At 41.7% G+C, this 18,808-nt stretch overlaps 2 protein-coding genes across 3 annotated transcripts in view; both read right to left on the bottom strand.

The window, feature by feature from the left end:
• Positions 1 to 286: 286 nt before the first annotated feature.
• Positions 287 to 2,535, bottom strand: LOC134742868 (zinc finger protein 596-like). Its single transcript, XM_063676054.1, has 3 exons — positions 2,452 to 2,535; positions 1,111 to 1,381; positions 287 to 846 (listed from the first exon to the last, which is right to left on the bottom strand). The coding sequence occupies exons 1-3, from the start codon at positions 2,533 to 2,535 to the stop codon at positions 287 to 289; spliced, it is 915 nt and encodes a 304-aa protein (XP_063532124.1).
• Positions 2,536 to 5,161: 2,626 nt separating this feature from the next.
• Positions 5,162 to 18,808, bottom strand: part of LOC134742643 (radial spoke head protein 3 homolog) — a 31,130-nt gene continuing 17,483 nt past the window's right edge. Inside the window, exons 3-8 of one of the 2 annotated variants that reach the window (XM_063675824.1) lie at positions 16,948 to 17,232; positions 16,418 to 16,603; positions 15,835 to 16,015; positions 14,912 to 14,998; positions 14,466 to 14,600; positions 5,162 to 5,446 (exon numbers count right to left, since the gene is read on the bottom strand). In XM_063675824.1, coding sequence (XP_063531894.1) covers positions 5,436 to 5,446; positions 14,466 to 14,600; positions 14,912 to 14,998; positions 15,835 to 16,015; positions 16,418 to 16,603; positions 16,948 to 17,232 — 885 coding nt within the window. In that variant the 3' untranslated portion in view covers positions 5,162 to 5,435. The remainder of the gene's footprint in view (positions 5,447 to 14,465; positions 14,601 to 14,911; positions 14,999 to 15,834; positions 16,016 to 16,417; positions 16,604 to 16,947; positions 17,233 to 18,808) is intronic. The other variant, XM_063675825.1, reaches the window with a different exon arrangement.

Genomic DNA, 18,808 nt, shown 5'->3' with positions numbered 1-18,808 from the left:
GGAGCGGTGAGCGAGGTTAAAAATCCACAAATAGCGCAAAAAGCAGCGGAGATTTCATTCCAGTGGACAGGCTCATAATGCCAACCCCGCCTGTCCAAGACTCGCGATGCCGTAGCGCCTACTACAATGACTGGCAATTGGCAACCAACCTTCCGAAGGTCCCTTGAGGCTCAGAACAATTTGCTTCCCAAACACCCACTGCACGGTCGGTATCTACCGGAAGTTTGCAGTTTTCAGAACCCTCGACCGTGGACTGGACAGGAGGCTTTACTTCGGCAGGGAGCAGTCAGACCTCGCACGGGGGCGTGGTGTGCGCGTGCGCGTGCGCGTGTGACGCGTGTCTCGCGCGCATGTGTCGCTCGAGGTCGCGGCGCCGCACCAGCAGCTTGCCGCACACGCCGCACGCGTGCGCGCCGCCGCCCCGCCCCGCGCCGTGCAGCTTCACGTGCTTGTTCAGGTTGCTCGGGTCGCCGAACGCGCGCCGGCAGTGGGGACATCGCAGGGGTTTATAACCAGTGTGCGTGCGAAGGTGGATCTTTAAACCGTAGCGGCGGGAGTAGAGTCTTCCGCAGTACACGCAGGCGTGGCCGACGCCGCCGCCCGCGCCGCGGCCCCACGCCGTCGCGAGCGCCTCCAACGCCGCCGGCGCCAAACTCGGCGTCGGCGTAACTGTCGTATAAGGCCGGAACGCGCTCCGCAGATCCAAAGGTGGAGTTGTGGCGTGTATTAATGCGGAGAGGAAGAGCAGAGCTGAAGGTGTGCGGCAGGCTAGGAACAGGTGCACCCGTAGGATGTGTGGAGCGTCAAAGCGGGCGTCGCAGCGGTGGCAGCTGTACTCGCCTGGACCTGAAGGAAATTTACACTTATTATATTACAACTTATGTACTTACATGAAAAAGAAAATGATTAATCATTGCTGCTTACTTGCTAAATCTTGGCTTCATAAAGCGTTATATACTTACCTATTATTATATTTTATATCTAGCTAGTTCCATTACATTAAGTTATGTTTTGCGTACCTATCCATTTTTGTTAAAAAAATATAAGCATATATTGAGTTTAGTAATTAATAATTTAGTAGGATAGGAAGAAGTAAGAGTAAGTACCCACCTAATTTGTTATCCGGCGTAAGCTGCGGCACACCTGCGCGCGCCAGCACATCCTCACTGGGCCAGAGCAGCAGCTCCGCGTGCGGCGCCGCCGCCGCCGTGATAACCACGCGCCATGCGCCCGGCGCCGACGCCGACGCCGACGCCGACACCGGCTCGAGAACGGCGTTCCCGGGCGCAAGCCGTGCGCGCGCCGCCAGTGCCGCCGCGCCGCACGTGCCACGCGCGCCCGCCGGCACCAGGTAGCCTTCTGCGTCCACGTCCACGTATATCTGTTAAATAAGTTGTGTTTAAAATGAACCCGCATCGCATGCATGCAGTATTTTGCACAAGAGTTCGACCTATATTACAACTCTGCATAGACTTTGCAAGGACAAAGTGTAGAAGGGTCAACATTCACACTCCTACACTTTGTTTTAAAGTCGGTACAGAGTTGGCATGGTCCGGCTATCTACGAGTATAATCACCAAGTAGGTATTAAAATATTATTTTCGACAAAACGCATCACCACATTAAATAGAGGTATGTACAATTCTAGACATTGTTAATTTGCATCTTGAATTCGTAAGTATATGTAGAGTCTGTTCGGAAAGAGGAGGTGGAGAAGAGTCATGGAATGTATTGGGCCCCTTACATTCCACGACTTTTCTTTTTCAGCACAGACGCACAGACTAACATGGGAGCCGATTTTTTAATTTCGAGCGCTCGATTTCGTGTGGCTTCCTTCAATATATCTCCACTACTATACTAGGCATTTAAATTTAACTAATAGAATTGAAAACGATTGGTCACTGCCACTAGATTTTTATTTTTATTATGTGGTCGTGTTATTTAATTTAGTGTGTGTATTTTTACTTTTGTGTTAAAAATATTTAGATCAGCAACGGTTTCACGCACTATTATTTTTAGTTGTTTTTGGCAACATGTTTCGGATTTTTCGGGAATCCTTCCTCAGCGAAAAAACCACGAAAAAACGCTTCAAAAGAGACTAAAAATAATAGTGAGTGAAACCGTACTGATCTAAAAATTTTGAAATATCTCACGATAGTTTAATTTCGTTTATTTGTGTTGTAATTTTTGACGTTAATGATTGACTGATGATTGATATTCGGGTGACGAAAAGGGCGCTCGAAGTTAAATAACCGGCCAAGTGCGAGTCGGACTCGCGCGCGAAGTGTTCCGTACCATTATGACAAAAACTAATAATAATAAGTAATTTAAGTACAACATACAGACTCGAGGATTTGACTGGCTGTAGAAATAAAACTCAAAAGAAAACAAATAAGCGTTTACTGACCGGTCTGTCATCCGCTTCGGGGGCGGCGGCGGCGGCGGCGGCGGCCAGCAGCTCGGCGGCGGCGACGGCCCGCGACGCGCGCCCCGCGCTCAGCCCGCGCAGCGCCACGCACCCGGCGCCTCCCAACATGGCACACGACTTGCTGCTGTGACGACACGTCCAGACCTATCTGTCGTCCAAGCTACTAGTTGCTTGACACGACGATGATATAGAGTTCACTACACTAACTTAGCTACTAGTTACTTTTTGGTAGTAATTTCTGTAAGAATCGATCAAATAGAATAAAAAATTTAGTTTTTTGCAAAATTTTACTGGCAAAATATAAAAGGTACTTTGCTAAATGAGTTTTTTTAAACACTTAATTTTTTTTATGTTGACTATATCAGTGCGACCTGTGGTAAGGTTGATGGCAGAGAGTGGGTATCCGGAGTGACCGGCGCGGGCGCTCGTCGAGGTATATATGCCCTCCCGGATCCTCAACATTTCTCCGCAACTTATACATTTCATACGAATCTGAACCTTATTTCTTCAGGGTTATAGTGTCAAAGGGGAGTGCCCGCCCTCTGAGGGCGTGGAGAATCGCCCCGCAGCATCCCTCGCTAATCGCGCGACGATTAAACTATTGTTATATTTGCTAAGCCCGCTGACAAGTGACGGTACCAAAAAAATAAAATACACTTGTCGGGGATTATGGTCAAAAAATATTAAATTAATGGCATAGAGATTAACTACGCTACGTGTTGCATTGTACCTACCCTCTAACTTACCTAATTTTTGCGCAATTTTTTCTCCTGTGTTACTACTTATCTTTGAATGGAGAAGTGTGTGGTATGAAGATGAAGCATGTCATCACCTAAACGCACAGAAAACATTACGACCACGACCACTCTATCAAGTGAAATGACAAAAACCTAAGTAAAAACGTAGTGCATAATAATTTTCCTTCGTATTTTACGGAAACGTACGAACGTGTCTTGCCATTTCAGTCAGTCTCGGTACAAAAAGTACTGACGTTGACTGAAGTAGCATGACAAATACGAACGTTTCCGATAAAATACGAAGGAAAACAATTATACACTACATCTGTACTAGTACAGATCTAGAAAGACACCTATGTATAGTTTTAATAAATAAAACACGTTGTTTAATTGTAAGAAAAAAATACTACTTATTAATCATAAGAATTTTATTCCATTAATAATAATAACAAATAAGGATTTAAATATAACTACAGAACTACATCTAAACAATGTACAAGGTCGCGGCTGATGACGGCTCGGGCTCGACACAAACAAAAGGTTTAAACAATAGTCAACAGTACATACATAATGAGGCTAATTTTAACAAACATACTTATTTACTCGTAGTAACTACGAGACTAAAACATAAGACGAAGATTAAAATTTAGTAAGTAATCACTGCTGTTGCATTAAATTTACCTACTCATGGACAAATTTAGAGGAACGCAAAAAAAAAGGTTTTATTACTGGATTAAACCTTAATTTAATAGACTGCCTGATGAGCTTAAACAGCTACCACTCAATAAATTTAAAAACAAACTGTACTCTTTCCTTGTCGACAAATGTTACTACAGTCTGAAGGAATTTTTAGTTAATTAACTGTCACTTCATAATTTGTTAGTAACAGTCCACGTTAATAACTAATGGCTTTATAACTAGGTTAATAATGCATGTTTTGATTAAAATAATGATGTCAATTAAACTTAAATTTAGTATAAGTTTTCAATTTGCATGGCTTTTTAAAGTCTAAATGTGTATGGCTCTATAAATAATAATGTAACACCATTGTATACCACATTTAATGGCAAATAAATATATTTCTATTTCTATTTCTAACCTTTTTAATCCAGTAATAAAACTTTTTTTGGATTTTTGTTCCTCTAAATTTGGCAATGAGTGTATATCAGTATGAAAAACGATTAAGAAAATTACAGGTTATTAAAAAAATTACAGTTATTGGTTATCTATACATATTCTTTATTACGTTAAAGGCGTCTGCTAAAATGTTAAAGCCACTAGGATTTCTTACAATTCGACTTTTCCTATAACTCGCCGTTTAGTTAAACGGCGTGTTGTAGGTAAGTAAGTTATTTATGTTGCAGTTATGTATGATCTTTCTAAGAATCTACTCAGTAATAGCTTTCCTAAAAACTTGCGCATTAAAAACTTGCGCATGGACGAAGTTATGTACTGATGTGCCGACGCGAAATTTTCCACATAGGAAAGTTTCAGAAATTTCTCTCTTTTTTGTATGGGGATTGAAACTTCCCAAAACTTAATATTTCAGTGAAATTTTCAAGAAATTTCCGAGAAAATTTCTTACTCTTTGTAAACTTTCCGCAGCTACGATATTTACAAAGAGAGATATATTATCATGCGATAAATCAGGGTTCCCCAAACTTAATAAGTGGAATAAGCCAAGATCCGAAAATCCTGCAAACTAAGCGGAGGTATTGCTTTGGCTTTCGGGTCAAAAAGTTTGAACAGTTGAACATATACATAGCAAGCTCGGTTCTCCATACAAACGTAGTTACGCTCTCATTTTAAAACGACTAGCTAGATTGCTCTGAAACTTAGTCTCTTGGTCTGTAATTAGTTTATGTAGCTTTAGATACCATAGTAAAAAAAATACAGTCAATTTAAGTTTTTCATACAAAACTTGTCTGCTCTATTTCGTTTGTTTTATAGGTATACTACAGCTATATAAACGAATTACAGAACTAGATATAAGTACCTCATGTCATTGTATGTTTAAAGTTTCATTATAATCCAACATGTAGTTTCAAAATGGGAACGAAACTCCGTTTGTATGGGAAGGTGAAATTCGGCCGAACTGGCCGGGGACTGAAGTACTTAGGTAAGAACTTGGCATCCATCCTTGATATTGGTAAGTAGTTATTTGGAATATTGTTTCCCGTTATGATTCTGCCTGGTGTGTTAAAATGGAAGTGTTCGTACGCCACGCCATGTTCACAGGACGATGAATCTATAGTCGCTTGTTGCTGTGTTCTACGTCGTCACTGCAACAGAAAAGACAAGTTTAGTTACAGAATGATCGTGTTTTATTAGGTTGAAAGTCCGTTGTTTTCCGAGAAAAAGTTTCCCTATCATCAATAGGGATGATGACACATGTTAAATTTTATAACAAAATCTAGTAACATAGATAGGAAATGAGCAATTTATTACAGTATTCAATATATCTCCACTACTACGAGTATATATACTAGGCATTTAAATTTTACTAATAGAATTGAAAACGAGTGGTCAATGCCAATAATTTAGTGTAAGTTGTGTATTTTTACTTTTCTTTGTAGGTATTGTAATTTTTGACGTTAATGATTGATTGGTTTTCGGGTGACGAAAAGGGCGCTCGAAGTTAAGAAATACGTCTGAATACGTCGCAAATTATTGCGGCGCTATGCGACGTAAGCGCCATCCAATATTAATTGGAGCGGCGTTAATAATAGCGTAATAGCATAAGCTCCAACCGCCATAAGGCACCTTTACCCGTGGGACGTCACATATCTATACTATTTCATATCTAGTAAATCTCTAATTCATTTCCCGAACCGCGCCGTTAATTTACATATGTATCAAATTTCATAACTGGCCAAGAGATTTCGAAGTTTGTCCTAATCCGATTGTGCTATATATACCTACTCGCCGACTATTATGTACCTATGCCCCGTAGAGGCCTACCTACCTAGCCTACCTACTTCGAAAAATACTCCATTTTCAGTTAATCTGAAAAGGTCTCTTTGAAATTTAATTCTCAATATTTAAATTTTTGTTGACGAAAAAAATTTTTGCCACTCGTATATTTACTATTATATAGTTACTCGAACTGTTCTATTTACATGATATTTCATGACTACGGGAACCTGGCACCTGGCTCTCACTCATCTGCAATTTGTCCGAGCTAAATCTGCGTAAGTGCTTAATACCAACTTCAAACATTAAGAACATTACAAAAGGCTTAGATTGCATCCACCGTGTTTGCCAATAGTCTTACCACCGTTGTACCGTCGTTCACACTGTTGACTGACAGTGACCCTTATTGCGTAGACTTAAGGTCCATTCTATCAATGGTTAGTGAAGTGTTGGTGTTAGTACGCTGGATTGAGCCGGCGAGTGAGGCCAGTACTCGCGCGAGTGACTGCCCCGGTACTGCCCCGGTGTTTGTACAATCGAGTTCATAAATATGTGTACATTTTTTCACCTTATTGCAATGGATTATGGTGAATAAATGTGTACATTATTATGAACTCGACTGTACAAGTGATACGGCAGCAAATGCACAAATTAATAATGGAAGTCGGAGATGCGAAGCAAAGTGTAGGTTAACGATACAGCTTTGCGTTCGTAAATGTGATAGTGTATTTACTAAATCTGTATTTTAAACGCCTGTAGTCCGTTCAATTATATGAAATTTCGCATAGTGTCTACAGTATCTATGTCTATTTTCTTTCTATGCATTTTAGAAAATTATTGATACCGTAAAGGTTAGTATCAATCTTTCAACAGTCGTAGCACGTAGCTGCCATAGTTGGGTCGTAGCACGCGCTACAGTTACGACGCGTGCGCCTCTACGAGTACGTTAGCTGAAAAATATGTTTGAGCGTTGAGCGTAGCCGTAGCACACCGTCGAGCTTTAACGTAGCAAGTTGCAAACCATAGCGGCTATTCTAGGAATCCAAGTAACCACCACATCACCACACTTATATGTATTAGTTTAAGAGTACATCGCCTGCCCATTCTTTAATACTTTTTTTATAAAAATCATTGATCACTTATTCAATGAACTGAATAAGTGATCAATGATTTTTACAAAATAATTCCTCACTTGATATACCTAACCCAGCCAGTTAACTAAAGCCGCAAGCAAAAGGCATTCGGTTTACATTTCAAAAGCAACATTATTATAAAACCATTTAAAAACTGCACCAAAAAAACATCCACCCCATCAAATGAAATCACCACAAACGCGACACGTATTGTGCCTTCATTAAGTGCTCCAAATTGTAACGTTTAAGCTCTTTACACTATTGTTGGGCGCGTGGCGTGTTGACGCAGCTGCGCGCGCGCAGGCACGCCAAAGACTACTCTAAATCCTGTGCCGAAAGGTTCAAATCAACTTTAACGTCTATTATGGTGGGCCTCGTGGTCCATTTCAAATAGCACTTGCAATTTTGGACATAAATGCTAGGGACTTTAAACTAAATGCGGCATACATAAGAGTCAGTTTGGTATGGGTCATGATATGGCCCTGGGCAGACAAGACTTACGAAAATATTGACTCTGGACGCGGAAGAGCATGGGACAAGACAGGTGGCTCTAGGGACCTCTTCGTCAATGGTCATGTTTACAGAGTGCTCTGTCTAATTGTTTTAATAGATGGCACTGGGAAGCAGGAAAAATATAGATTTACGTTGGATGTCAAAGTGAAAGCAGATGGTAACTGATGTTGATGAAAAAATTATATATATTAGTCCACATTCACCGAACAAAACCGTGGACACTAAGAATCGCAGTGCATCAAGTCAATATTATTTTATACGGTTTGTGAATTTACTAGCCATTTAGTACTAATATTACCTATAGATATTTTTACGAGTATTTGGGATATGAACCTACGGGCGTCCAAAAGGTAAGCGTCTCTCTGACAGTCACAAAGCCGGCTTCCCTGATTATCAAGTTTTAAAATATTATGCTGTTTGTGTTTTATTATTATGTTGTTTTAAGGGAAAAGTGTGGACTGAGCGAAGATGTAGTGACAAAAATTGAGAAAGGTATGTTGAGATGGTTTGGACACGTGGAAAGAATGAGTGAAAGAAGGCTAACAAAGAGAGTGTATAAGGGAGAGGTAGAAACGGGAGTTGGAAGGGGCAGACCTCGGCGGACTTTCTCTGATCAGATCGGGGAAATCCTGAAGAAAGGCCAGGTCAAGAGCACCCTAAACCGGCGAGCGTGTATGAGGAATTTTATGAAAGTGAAGGAAGCGAAAGAGGTATGTCAGGATCGTAGCAAGTGGAACTCCGTGGTCTCTGCCTACCCCTCCGGGAAATAGGCGTGATTGTATGTATGTATGTATGTATGTAAAATATTATGGTGAGCACAATAAAATTATTTATTATTCCAACAAACAGCATCTCATTCTCAACCGCACCTGCGTCACAGATTAACGATTTGCATCAGGATATACCCCGCATGTGTATATATCAATCAGCTAATGCGCGGTCAAGTGCGTGATTGCATTACGCGGCATCTGATAACGTTATCAGTTATCAACCATCTAACACCCCGCCTCCCGCTTCCGTCCCCTGCGCGTGCGCGGGTGCTACTCGCACACGTGTTTGGATACCATCGACCAATCGCTCCCCTATTCTTACACATTTCGAACATTCCCCAGTATAAATTGACACCTCAATTCGTAACTGATATAGTCTTTGTGAATCAAGATACACTGGCCTCAGTTGTAGACGATTGACGATTGAGAATTACAGGTCAGATAGCATCGCCATCGCGGTAATGCATCGACAATGCAATTTAATTGCTGCGCCGATTACAATTGAATCTGCGTAGAGTGTAGTGCGTGGAGCTTATTTGATTAATGTGGATTTTGTACGGTTGTTTATTAAAGTTTAGTAAATAAACACTCGATGTAGAAGTTTATTTCGGATATTTAGATACAGTTTTAGTAACTGTGCTAAAAAGATTACAGTCATAGGTATATTTATGTACTAGCTTTTGCCCGCGACTTCGTCTGCGTGGAATTAGTAATTTGGATACCTTAATTCTGCTTTTTAATCCATCCTTTTTTCACCCCCAAATTGGTCCACACTATACATTTCCACCCCATTTTTTACACCCTTAAGGGATGATTTCGGGGATAAAAGTTATTCTATGTCCTTCCCCGCAGGTCAAACTATTCCCATACCAAGTTTCATCTAAATCGGTTCAGCGGTTATTGATTCCCCATACAAATTTCCACCCCCCTTTTCACCCCCTTGAGGGGTGAGTTCTGGGATAAAAAGTATCCTATGTCCTTCTCAGGGACTCAACCTATCTCTATGCCAAATTTCATCTAAATCGGTTCAGCGGTTTAAGCGTGAAGAGGGAACACACAGACAGACAGACAGACTTTCGCATTTATAATATTAGTATGTATTTGTAATGTAGGTAAGTAGTATGTACACATGTTTCTCTACAGACTACTTAACTCACAGTAATTAGAGTTATTTTTAAAATGATTCAAAAAATAAACAAAAGGAGGAGGGGTATCTAATCGAATATATTTTTTTCGAATTAAATTTTTATTTTAATTGGTAGAGTCGACGGCATGTTGGACGTTTTCTAAAAATAAATATAGAAAACCTGATTCTTTCAAATCTGGATCATTCACGGGCTCAGAATCGACAGCATTTTCCATCCTGCCATTAAAAAAAGATCTCCCAAAATTTCTATTCCATTACGTCATTTTAGTGTAAAAAATAATTTCACTTGCATGTGCGTGACATAGTGGAATGTACAATTTTCATACAAATTTTTGGGACATTTTTTTTATCATCAAGATTGAATATGCTAGTGATTCTGAGTTGAAAGAACCCAAAAATACCAGGATCTGTGAGAATTAGGTTTTCAATATTTTTCCCCTCACTAGCTCGGAAAGCCGTCTTTTATCCTTTAAAACAAGCGGGGAAAAACGCATTTTATCCTAGTGGATACAATGTCCCCACTAGTGTGGGGAAAGTAATTTGACCTTGGATGGAGCGTGTTTAAGTAGCTTTTGACAGATAACAAAACGTAAAACGCTCATAATAATGGTTCGTTCCATATTAATTATCATTAAATAAATGGTTTGAAAATTTAATAAAAAATACCAAATGTAGCTTTATTTAATGATTTTAAGTCATAAACCTTAAATTCCATAAGAAACATTTGTTTTTTTTAAAATGATGTTGATTGTAATTCTGAACGCACAAGTTGAGTCGATGCAATTTCAAAACGCATCGTCAGAAATGTCAACATTGTCAACAAAAATTTTCTCACCGACTCCGACACGTAAAAATACACAACTTCCAGAGTTTTCTATTATAATATCGTATTATCGTAAAAAAATGAGTGATTTCAGTGATGACGATGATCTAACGCCTGTGGATGTTGCACTTTCCTCGCTATAGTGAGGGGAAAAGTTTTGTGTTACGCACGGGTGCAAATGTATTTTACTTCTCGTGTGTTGAAACACTCGCTACGCTCAGGATTCTATTTTAGAACCACTCGTTTTGCTCCTGGTTCAACTATAGAATCCTTTCGCTTGCTCGTGTTTCAATTCCACACTCGCTGGTAAAATACTACTTTGCACCCTTGTATAACAAATAACTATATTTTAGAAAATGCCGTGTTACACAACAATAAATAGTGTTAATTATGGCATCGTCAATATGTTAGTGATACCCCATTGTGTAAGACACGTGACCGCCGCTGTCGGCTACTATGTGGCCACTATCGTCCCTCTGTTGCATTGCCACAGCGCGCGGAATGCCAGGATTGCCAGGCAATTGCCTACTATTTTCATTGTAACTTGTTGCTTTTTGATTTTTGTTGCTGTTTTTTTGCTGAAGAAAAGCATTTTTCCTTCATCATTGTTGTTTCCAAACGCTAAGCTTTTCAAAGATTGCATATACTCGAGAAATTGGGATGAATACAGTCGGCAGCAGAAGTTGCTAAGCGGGCGAGGTGTTCAAAATTACCTTGACACGCTCTTATACTTTTATAACAATAAAGCCGCGTCAAGATCATTTTGAAAACCGTCTTTACCGGTTGGCCCAGAAGTTATGGCGTTGTATACAAAATACAAAACAAAATACAAAATATCTTTATTCAGTAGAAAAAGAAAAAAAAAAGACATATATATGTATGTTGTATGGCTGCGAAAGCTGAAGATGCCGGTTACGTGCACTGGCGAGCTTGGTCACTTTTCTCTATTATTATGATATCTATTTCAATTTATTAGTCACCGAATTCATAGAAATGTCCTTGTCATATTTGCAGTGTGTCAAATTTCAAGCGGCAAAGCTGCACTTATTTAATCCCTCCATTCTCCATTATAAAATTAAAAAAGCATTGTATCACATAACTGTTCCAGTCGAACGCCTCGCGAGAGGTTTTGTCGCGCGACATCACGCCGCCGAGCGACAAGTGACACGGCAAGTGTCACAAGTGTCTGAAGTGACGACGCACGTGCAGGCATCGTGCGCGCCATCAAAACGATATGTTGTCTGCTGTTGGAACTTAGGGTGATTGGCGCTTACGCCGTTTAGCGCCGCAATTGTCTGGGGCATTTTTCATGACCCATTTTTCGGATTTTTTTTTCCACACCACTATTGGGAAAATTTTATGTTAGAGAAGAGTTGTGACAGAAAAAAATCTCAAAATTTCAAGAAATCTTTCATACCATCCATTTGTTTATCGTTATAGAAAGTCTATGAAAAATGGTAATGGAATAAAAATGTGGAACTTTTTTTCCCCTTGGGTAAGTATATCGAAAGAGCTCGTGATTACGAGTAGAAATACTCGTAACATAAAATTTTCCAAATTAAAAAGCTGTCAACTTAAAAAAGGGCATAAGTGCCAATTACACCACGGTCGCTTTTTCCAGGGTCAGTAATCAACCCCACTCGCACTTCGCACCCCTCGCTGAACGCTGAACCGACACCGCGAGTCGCGACCCCGCAGCCCCGCACCGGCGGAATATGGCGTCATACCACTTTGATAGGATTTGGATACACTGGTTTTGCGGGGATAATTTTATTTGTGGTGAGTTTGTGGCTGTATAAAATGGGCCAAGTTTCGACAAAGCGTGGCAGTTTTAACTATGAATTATTTTTCAGAACTGAATCGTGCGTAAGTTACGAATAATTAGAATATAATTTAATTTACATTTTGATTTAACATTTTAATTTGTAAGTTTAGTCAGTTCCAGAATTTTTAGTCAATTAGCAGATGCGGATGGATCGTGACCATTATTTGTTACCTACTTAGTATTTAAACTAACTTTGGTTTGACAGCCTAATATTGAATATTTTAAAATTTATAAACTAAATAAAAACTGTTTTCCTTTTAGAAATTAAATAATAAAAATTAATAATAATAATAATAATAAGCCCGCAGGGCAGCTTGTGGCGAGCTGTTGGGGAGTAACGACCCCACGGACCCGAGTGCTCCCGAGAGTCGGTCAGGGTCTCCGTCTCCGGCGTGTCTTCGTCGGTCGGAGTGGACCCCAAGGGGACCCGCAGGACTCTCAGCTCTGGCTTGCCTTCATTGGCTGTCCAGAGAGGAGTCGCTAGAGCTATATGCTCCAGGGGTGGAAGTGAAAGATGCATAAGACGCGAGTTGGCACAGTGGCTGGTAACAGCCACTGAGTAGAAAGCGGCGCACACCTCTCGACACCCCTGAGCCGCTCACACCGGTGTTGCTCCTGGTCGTCTTCACGACGGCAGTTTCAGGGGCCCATCTAGTCAGCGGCAAGTCACCACCTGCCTCGATAACGTGTTTTAACATTGTTATGGCAGGTGTCCGGAGTTCTTTACAATAGCCCAGTCTCATTGTCCACCCAAACTTCAATCCATAGACCGGTATACTGTTCACTTTTTCTGCAATAGTCCCAATGCCTGCTGCGACCGGTTCATGGGTGTCTATTGTTGCGCCTGTGAACGGGTTCCAGCAGGCGTTTTACATGACATTAAAGCTCTCCAAGGGGCCTCTACGTGTTGGATCTATATCCCCACGCAAGCCTATCAAAAGACCGGGATTTATAGGCCCGTGATATCGAAGGAGATACAAATAATAATAATAATAATAATTAAATGTCTTAGGTGAAATAGAATACTTTATATTAATTTACGTTAAAATCCATTTGTTGAAAAGGCTAAAATAGAGTTCAAAAATCACATTGCATTGAACATCAATTCAAAATCGGCAAACTTGCATACTTGGCACCGACCCTACCGGGTCCCTGCCCCCAACATAGTACATTGTGGCTAATGCTCAAGCAATGGCTCCGTAATGAGCGTATTCATGGCGCGACGAATCTGCGCCCGCGCCGCGCGCCCGGCGTGCCCGCGCCGCGCCGCACCGGCTGCGGCCGCACGTGCACCGCAGCAAATCGCCACACCACCCTTACTGGTCGCCTACCATGCCTATTCTAATCTGTACTTTATCTCTAACACATAAAGTTCGAAACATATTGCGTTCGTGCAGGCGCGTCCTTTCCGACTGGTCGTCAACATGTTTACAAATCTGTACGTTAGCTCTATGGCATAAAGTTCAAATTAAATTGAGGAAATAGTAGACGTGTAAGTTCTTTTTGGGTTTAGGGTGGTTGTGGCGACAGGTTGTGTCGCCGGGTGCCGCTGACAGCGCCACCCACATATTGAATCCGCATGTATTATGTTATTTTGTAATATCTTTCTAATATGTTAGGTTAATATGTGATGTAATACCCACTAAGTACAACTACGTGCCTGTGGCTAAATTACTAAATAGTTTGTCTTAAAATTTCTGGGCGTCAGCAGCAAGATAAATATTAGGTATCGGTAATTCGAAGCAACTTTATCAACGAGGCCATCCCCGAAAGCCCGTTAATGATTTCTCTGACAATCACTCAGATTAGTCATTTAGCATGCATAATTCGGGGAAGAATCTCCAGAAGAAAGATTTAACTGAAAAACTGCCCTGAACTGAAAGAAGAAAACTGCCTGAAATCCCAATAAATTTTGATACTTTTTTTGTCGCTCATAGCAAGCGCTCGCAATGGATTGATCGGTCTCACAGATCGTGGTGCGTGCTGCCTTATTTTATTACTTCAAGGGCCTCTGCGGATACCTATATACACTTCGCCCCATCGGGATCATTGACGCAATCATCCCCTAAAGAGCAACCCTTTGCCTACTCAAAAGCTTTTTCGACCATCTCCATGTGTCGGATGATGGGGCTCAGGTGTAGATATGCTGCCCAAAAGAACGACCTGCTAGCGCGTACCTTCTGGTTCCTCCTCCTCCTCTTCATGGGTGGACGGCGGAGTGATGGATTCCTCCGGTTCCTCAACTTGCGTCTCTGCTTCTGCGGCAGCGCGGTACAGTTCGTTGCGCGCCTCCACCACGTCGCGGACGATCTCTGCAACACGTTTCAGTCGTAATTGTTCATGAAAAATTTGCTGATGGTATGATGGAATTGGACCACCACTCTTTATGGAGATCTTATGGGGTTAGCAGAAAAATCTCCAGGTCCAAGATCTTACGACATGAAGTCATGCAGTTGTAAGGAAGCTTGCTACTTGTAGAATAAGTGTAAGTTTTTTCTAATCAAAGAAGACGCAACTTACAAGTATTCGTGAAATGATTCCTGATTAACGTTTCATGATTTTAACAACTATCATGAAAGGTGGTTGATGTCGTTGATGACGAATTGGTGATCGGTGAACTTACCCGTGATGACGTCGCGGCTCGTGATGATGGAGTCGAGTTCTTCGGACACAGCGTTCACCAGCCACGGCATGAACTCCTCGTCCACTCCTGGAAGGATAAAATTGAGTATCAGATATCATCATGGTTCACGAAAGGTCGTAAAGACTAGACATGGGGGATAAATAACATCACGGTGACAAAGTCACTGTGACTCGCCGTCAAAAGGTGTCACTGTGACTTTTCACAAAATAACAACGTTACAAAATCACATACATTCCTACTGTTCCTAGCGCAGTCTCTTTTACTCAAATCACGACAAACGCGGAGCGTGACGCTACTGACGCTGTGACTGTAACTCGGCTCTTATCGGGCTCAGTATTCGGAAGTGGCAAACATCGGATGACGCCTGAGGCGCTACCACAAATATCATGCAGTGACACGGGTAACAGGCGTGACAAAGTCACGGTGACTTTTCACTGTGTCTTTTTTGGTACGGGATCGTCAGTCACTGATATCAAAATGTAACGCTTTTGCCCATGTCTAGTAAAGACTACCTGTCAACAGAAATACGTCAGGTTCGGGACGAATTTTTAAAACATTTTTTTTATAAGTCTAGACTCCTACCGTCGCACTACTGAGCTAAAGGCATCCTTTTTATTATTTCAATTATCCTGGTACATACCTATTGAGAAGTTTTTCACCATACTTTGTAACCGACGTCAAGCTATCTCCGACGAGACATGTGGGATTGTGGGGCCCAATTGGCTCTCTTGGTATGTATGCTAAGCAATATATCGTAAGGTTATTCAGCACATGGCTGACGTATCCTGCCCAGTCCTATTTTAAGTCTACGGCGGATGTTCACTGTAGCGCATACTGCAGTAAAGGCTGGGTATGAAAATCTAGGAAGATGTTTCTGGAGATTGTGTTGTATGTGTGCATACCTCGGTGCACGCGCTCCAGCAAGTAACCCTGGTCGCGCAGACCAGCGAGCACGGCGGGCAGTAGCTCGGCCACGTATCCCTGGACAAGAGTTGCCGCAGCGGCCCGCGCGCGCGCCTCCTCGGCCGCCACTTGCGCCACGCGCGCCTCCGCCACGCGCCGCTCTTTCTCCTCGTAGAGACGCTGGAAAATGCCATAAATGGAAATGGTATATTTTTATCAGTCTTCCTTTCAAGAGTAACATACCTATCTCCTGGGTATATCTTATGAAAGGCACTTGTCAGGGCACACTATATTCAACTTAGACATGTATTTATTTAGATCGCCGTTTAAACGGAAAATTTTGACAGCAACATCAGAAGGGTTTATGTGATTTTATACATTCTGTCCTTCTTTATTTATTCATTATTGGTCGTAGAACATTACTATAAACTTTAGCAGCGTTTCATCCTGGTTCACCGAATGAAAAAACCCTAGAAACAGATATAGCGCACGTGTAGAAAGTTTTTATGATAAATTCAATTCGGTCGGAGCTGAATGGTGCTTGTGAATGTGTAATGTGAATTTGGCATCAAAGGAATGTACCTGGTCCATGGCGGCCAGCCGCTGCCGCTCGGCGCGCTCGGCGTCCCTGAGCTCGGCGTAGCGTCGTTGCTGTTCCCTCAAAGTGGCCAACTCCTCTTCTTGAGCCACCTCCGCCAGCGCCTGCTCCGTCGTCTTCCCCACCAGCACCTCCAGGATCGGAGACACTTCCAGGTCGAAGTCGAATAGCTGTGGATAGCACAATTAGGTACATGATCATCTAAATTTTGGAATGTAAAAACTAACATTTTGAACATTTTGTAACTTATCTAACATCAGAATACGGACAATAAACATTTTTATAACTAAACTCCGGACCTTTAACTTCATCGCCACCCGCACAAAAACTGAAGATTAATTGTTCAACTAGGTACAACTGGGATTTCCATTCATCATAGAAGATAGTCACAGAGCCAATAGTTTGTTCTACCGCAGGCGCTTTTAGGCCAACATGTTGTGAGCGTAAACGATAGAGAATTCTCTGTAAATTTCCACAAGATAAAAGCATGCAGAAGTAGTTAAGATGTACTTACGTCACCGGGATAGATCTGCGTAGCGGCATCGGCACCAGTCTTAGCCGGCACGTAAACCGGCGTGGCGGGCCGGTCGAGGAACAGGTCGGTCTGCACGCCGACTTCCATCTCCACGCCCTTGTCGAACAGCTCCTCGAGGTAGTACTCGGTCTGGATGGGGTGGTGGCGGCGGCCGGGCGCGGGCGGCGGCGTGCCGGGCCGGAGACGCGCGGCGGCCGCTCGGCGCGCGAGCGCGCGTCGCCGCGTGCGCGCTGCCTTCGCTGCGGCGCTCTCGATACCATCGCCCTGCGGACACATAAGAATTAGGTACCGCCAACCGGGGTGAATAGGGATGGCTGAGGTGAATAGGGACAAAACTTAAAATTTGATTTACCTGACAAATTCTTAAAAAATACCCGTATACATTGTATCATACAAAATATACTAGCTATTATTTTCAATCACATGATACAATTTGTGTGGGTATTTTTTAAGAAATTGTCAGGTAAATCCCATTTTAAGATTTGTCCCTATTCATCCCAGCCATCCCTTGTTCACTCCGGTTTACTGGCAAATCAATTTATCATTAGAAAAGACGCGATATATTAAACTTTTATATTTATTTAAAATATTAATTATTCTTGCAGTGGTCTATTATGCTGGCCCGGGTGTCCACATCCTACTAAATATTAAAGATATTATTGTAGAGTTCAATTTAGACAGTAACACGGTTTACATTTTATTTATATAACCAGAAATGAGACCCTGGAACTTTACATTAGTATTGCATTTAAAAGTTGAATGCAACACAGTAAGTAGTTAGATAATTCTTTACAATTCGCTAATTGTGTCGTCACGAGTCACGATACGTTACGGGTCGTTCGGCGCGGTATCGACGCAGCGGTCAACGGACGAGTAACTTGGTCCAATTCGGGCCGCGCGCCGCGAAACCTACTTTTTATTACTTTTTGGAGCGACCGGATTTTGGAACAATATTTTAACTCGAGGGTTATATGTAGTGACCAAAGGCCGTTAAGCCCCCGACACATAGATAAACATTCACCCCTTGATCCTTTTGAGCAAAACTACAGGCTTGCTACGAATCTATTACTACCTTTGCATGTCTTTGACATCAATTATATGTAGTTAGGTGCGTCGTTGGACCTGTGACTGGGATGATTTCAAGCCAGTTCGAGTTCTGGTCAACTGATCCTTTTCTGACCCCCCTTTTTCATAAAACTGTACAAGCCTCATTTATGTATGTTCTTACAAATACATCATTCAAAATGACAAATTAACAAACGAATAATTAGCTACCTAATTGAGGCTTATCAGCGCGTTTTTGAATAACGCCATAATTTATTTTTAGTAGACGTTTAAACACCGATCGTTGGCTATCCAGGCCCGGCGTCTTATCCAGGTTTGACCAATAAGTATGTTAATAATTAGGTACTTAAGTACTATAAAGCTGTGAGGCGGAGTGCGTGACTGCGTAAGGAAATGCGTCACTCAAGGCGGGGAGGTCTATTGCCGCCCGTGGCCGCCACACGCGTAGGTCATATTAATATTATAAAATAAGTATTCGTGTAGTAGTTGGTCTTTGTCAAACGAAGCTTTTTAATTATAAATTGCAACACAATAGGTAATCTATAGGTCGGTCAGTAGACACACACTATAAACACAGAATAAGTAATAGTATATATCTTTTACTACTTTTTAAAATATTAATTTGTACATTTTGTAAGTTTGTCTATCTGACCTGGCTATAGTTTACCACTCATCTACTCGAAGGTTAGCTGGAAGAGATCCCTTAAAGGGATAAGTTCGCCTTTGTACTTCCATTACTGTAATTTATTTTTGTAAACCTGTGTTGTGTACAATA

The sequence above is a fragment of the Cydia strobilella genome, chromosome 7, assembly GCF_947568885.1.
Source record: "Cydia strobilella chromosome 7, ilCydStro3.1, whole genome shotgun sequence".
Classification (NCBI taxonomy): Eukaryota; Metazoa; Arthropoda; class Insecta; order Lepidoptera; family Tortricidae; genus Cydia; species Cydia strobilella.
The sequence above is the reverse complement of the archived record's forward strand: the minus strand, read 5'-3'. Positions and strand labels throughout refer to the sequence as shown.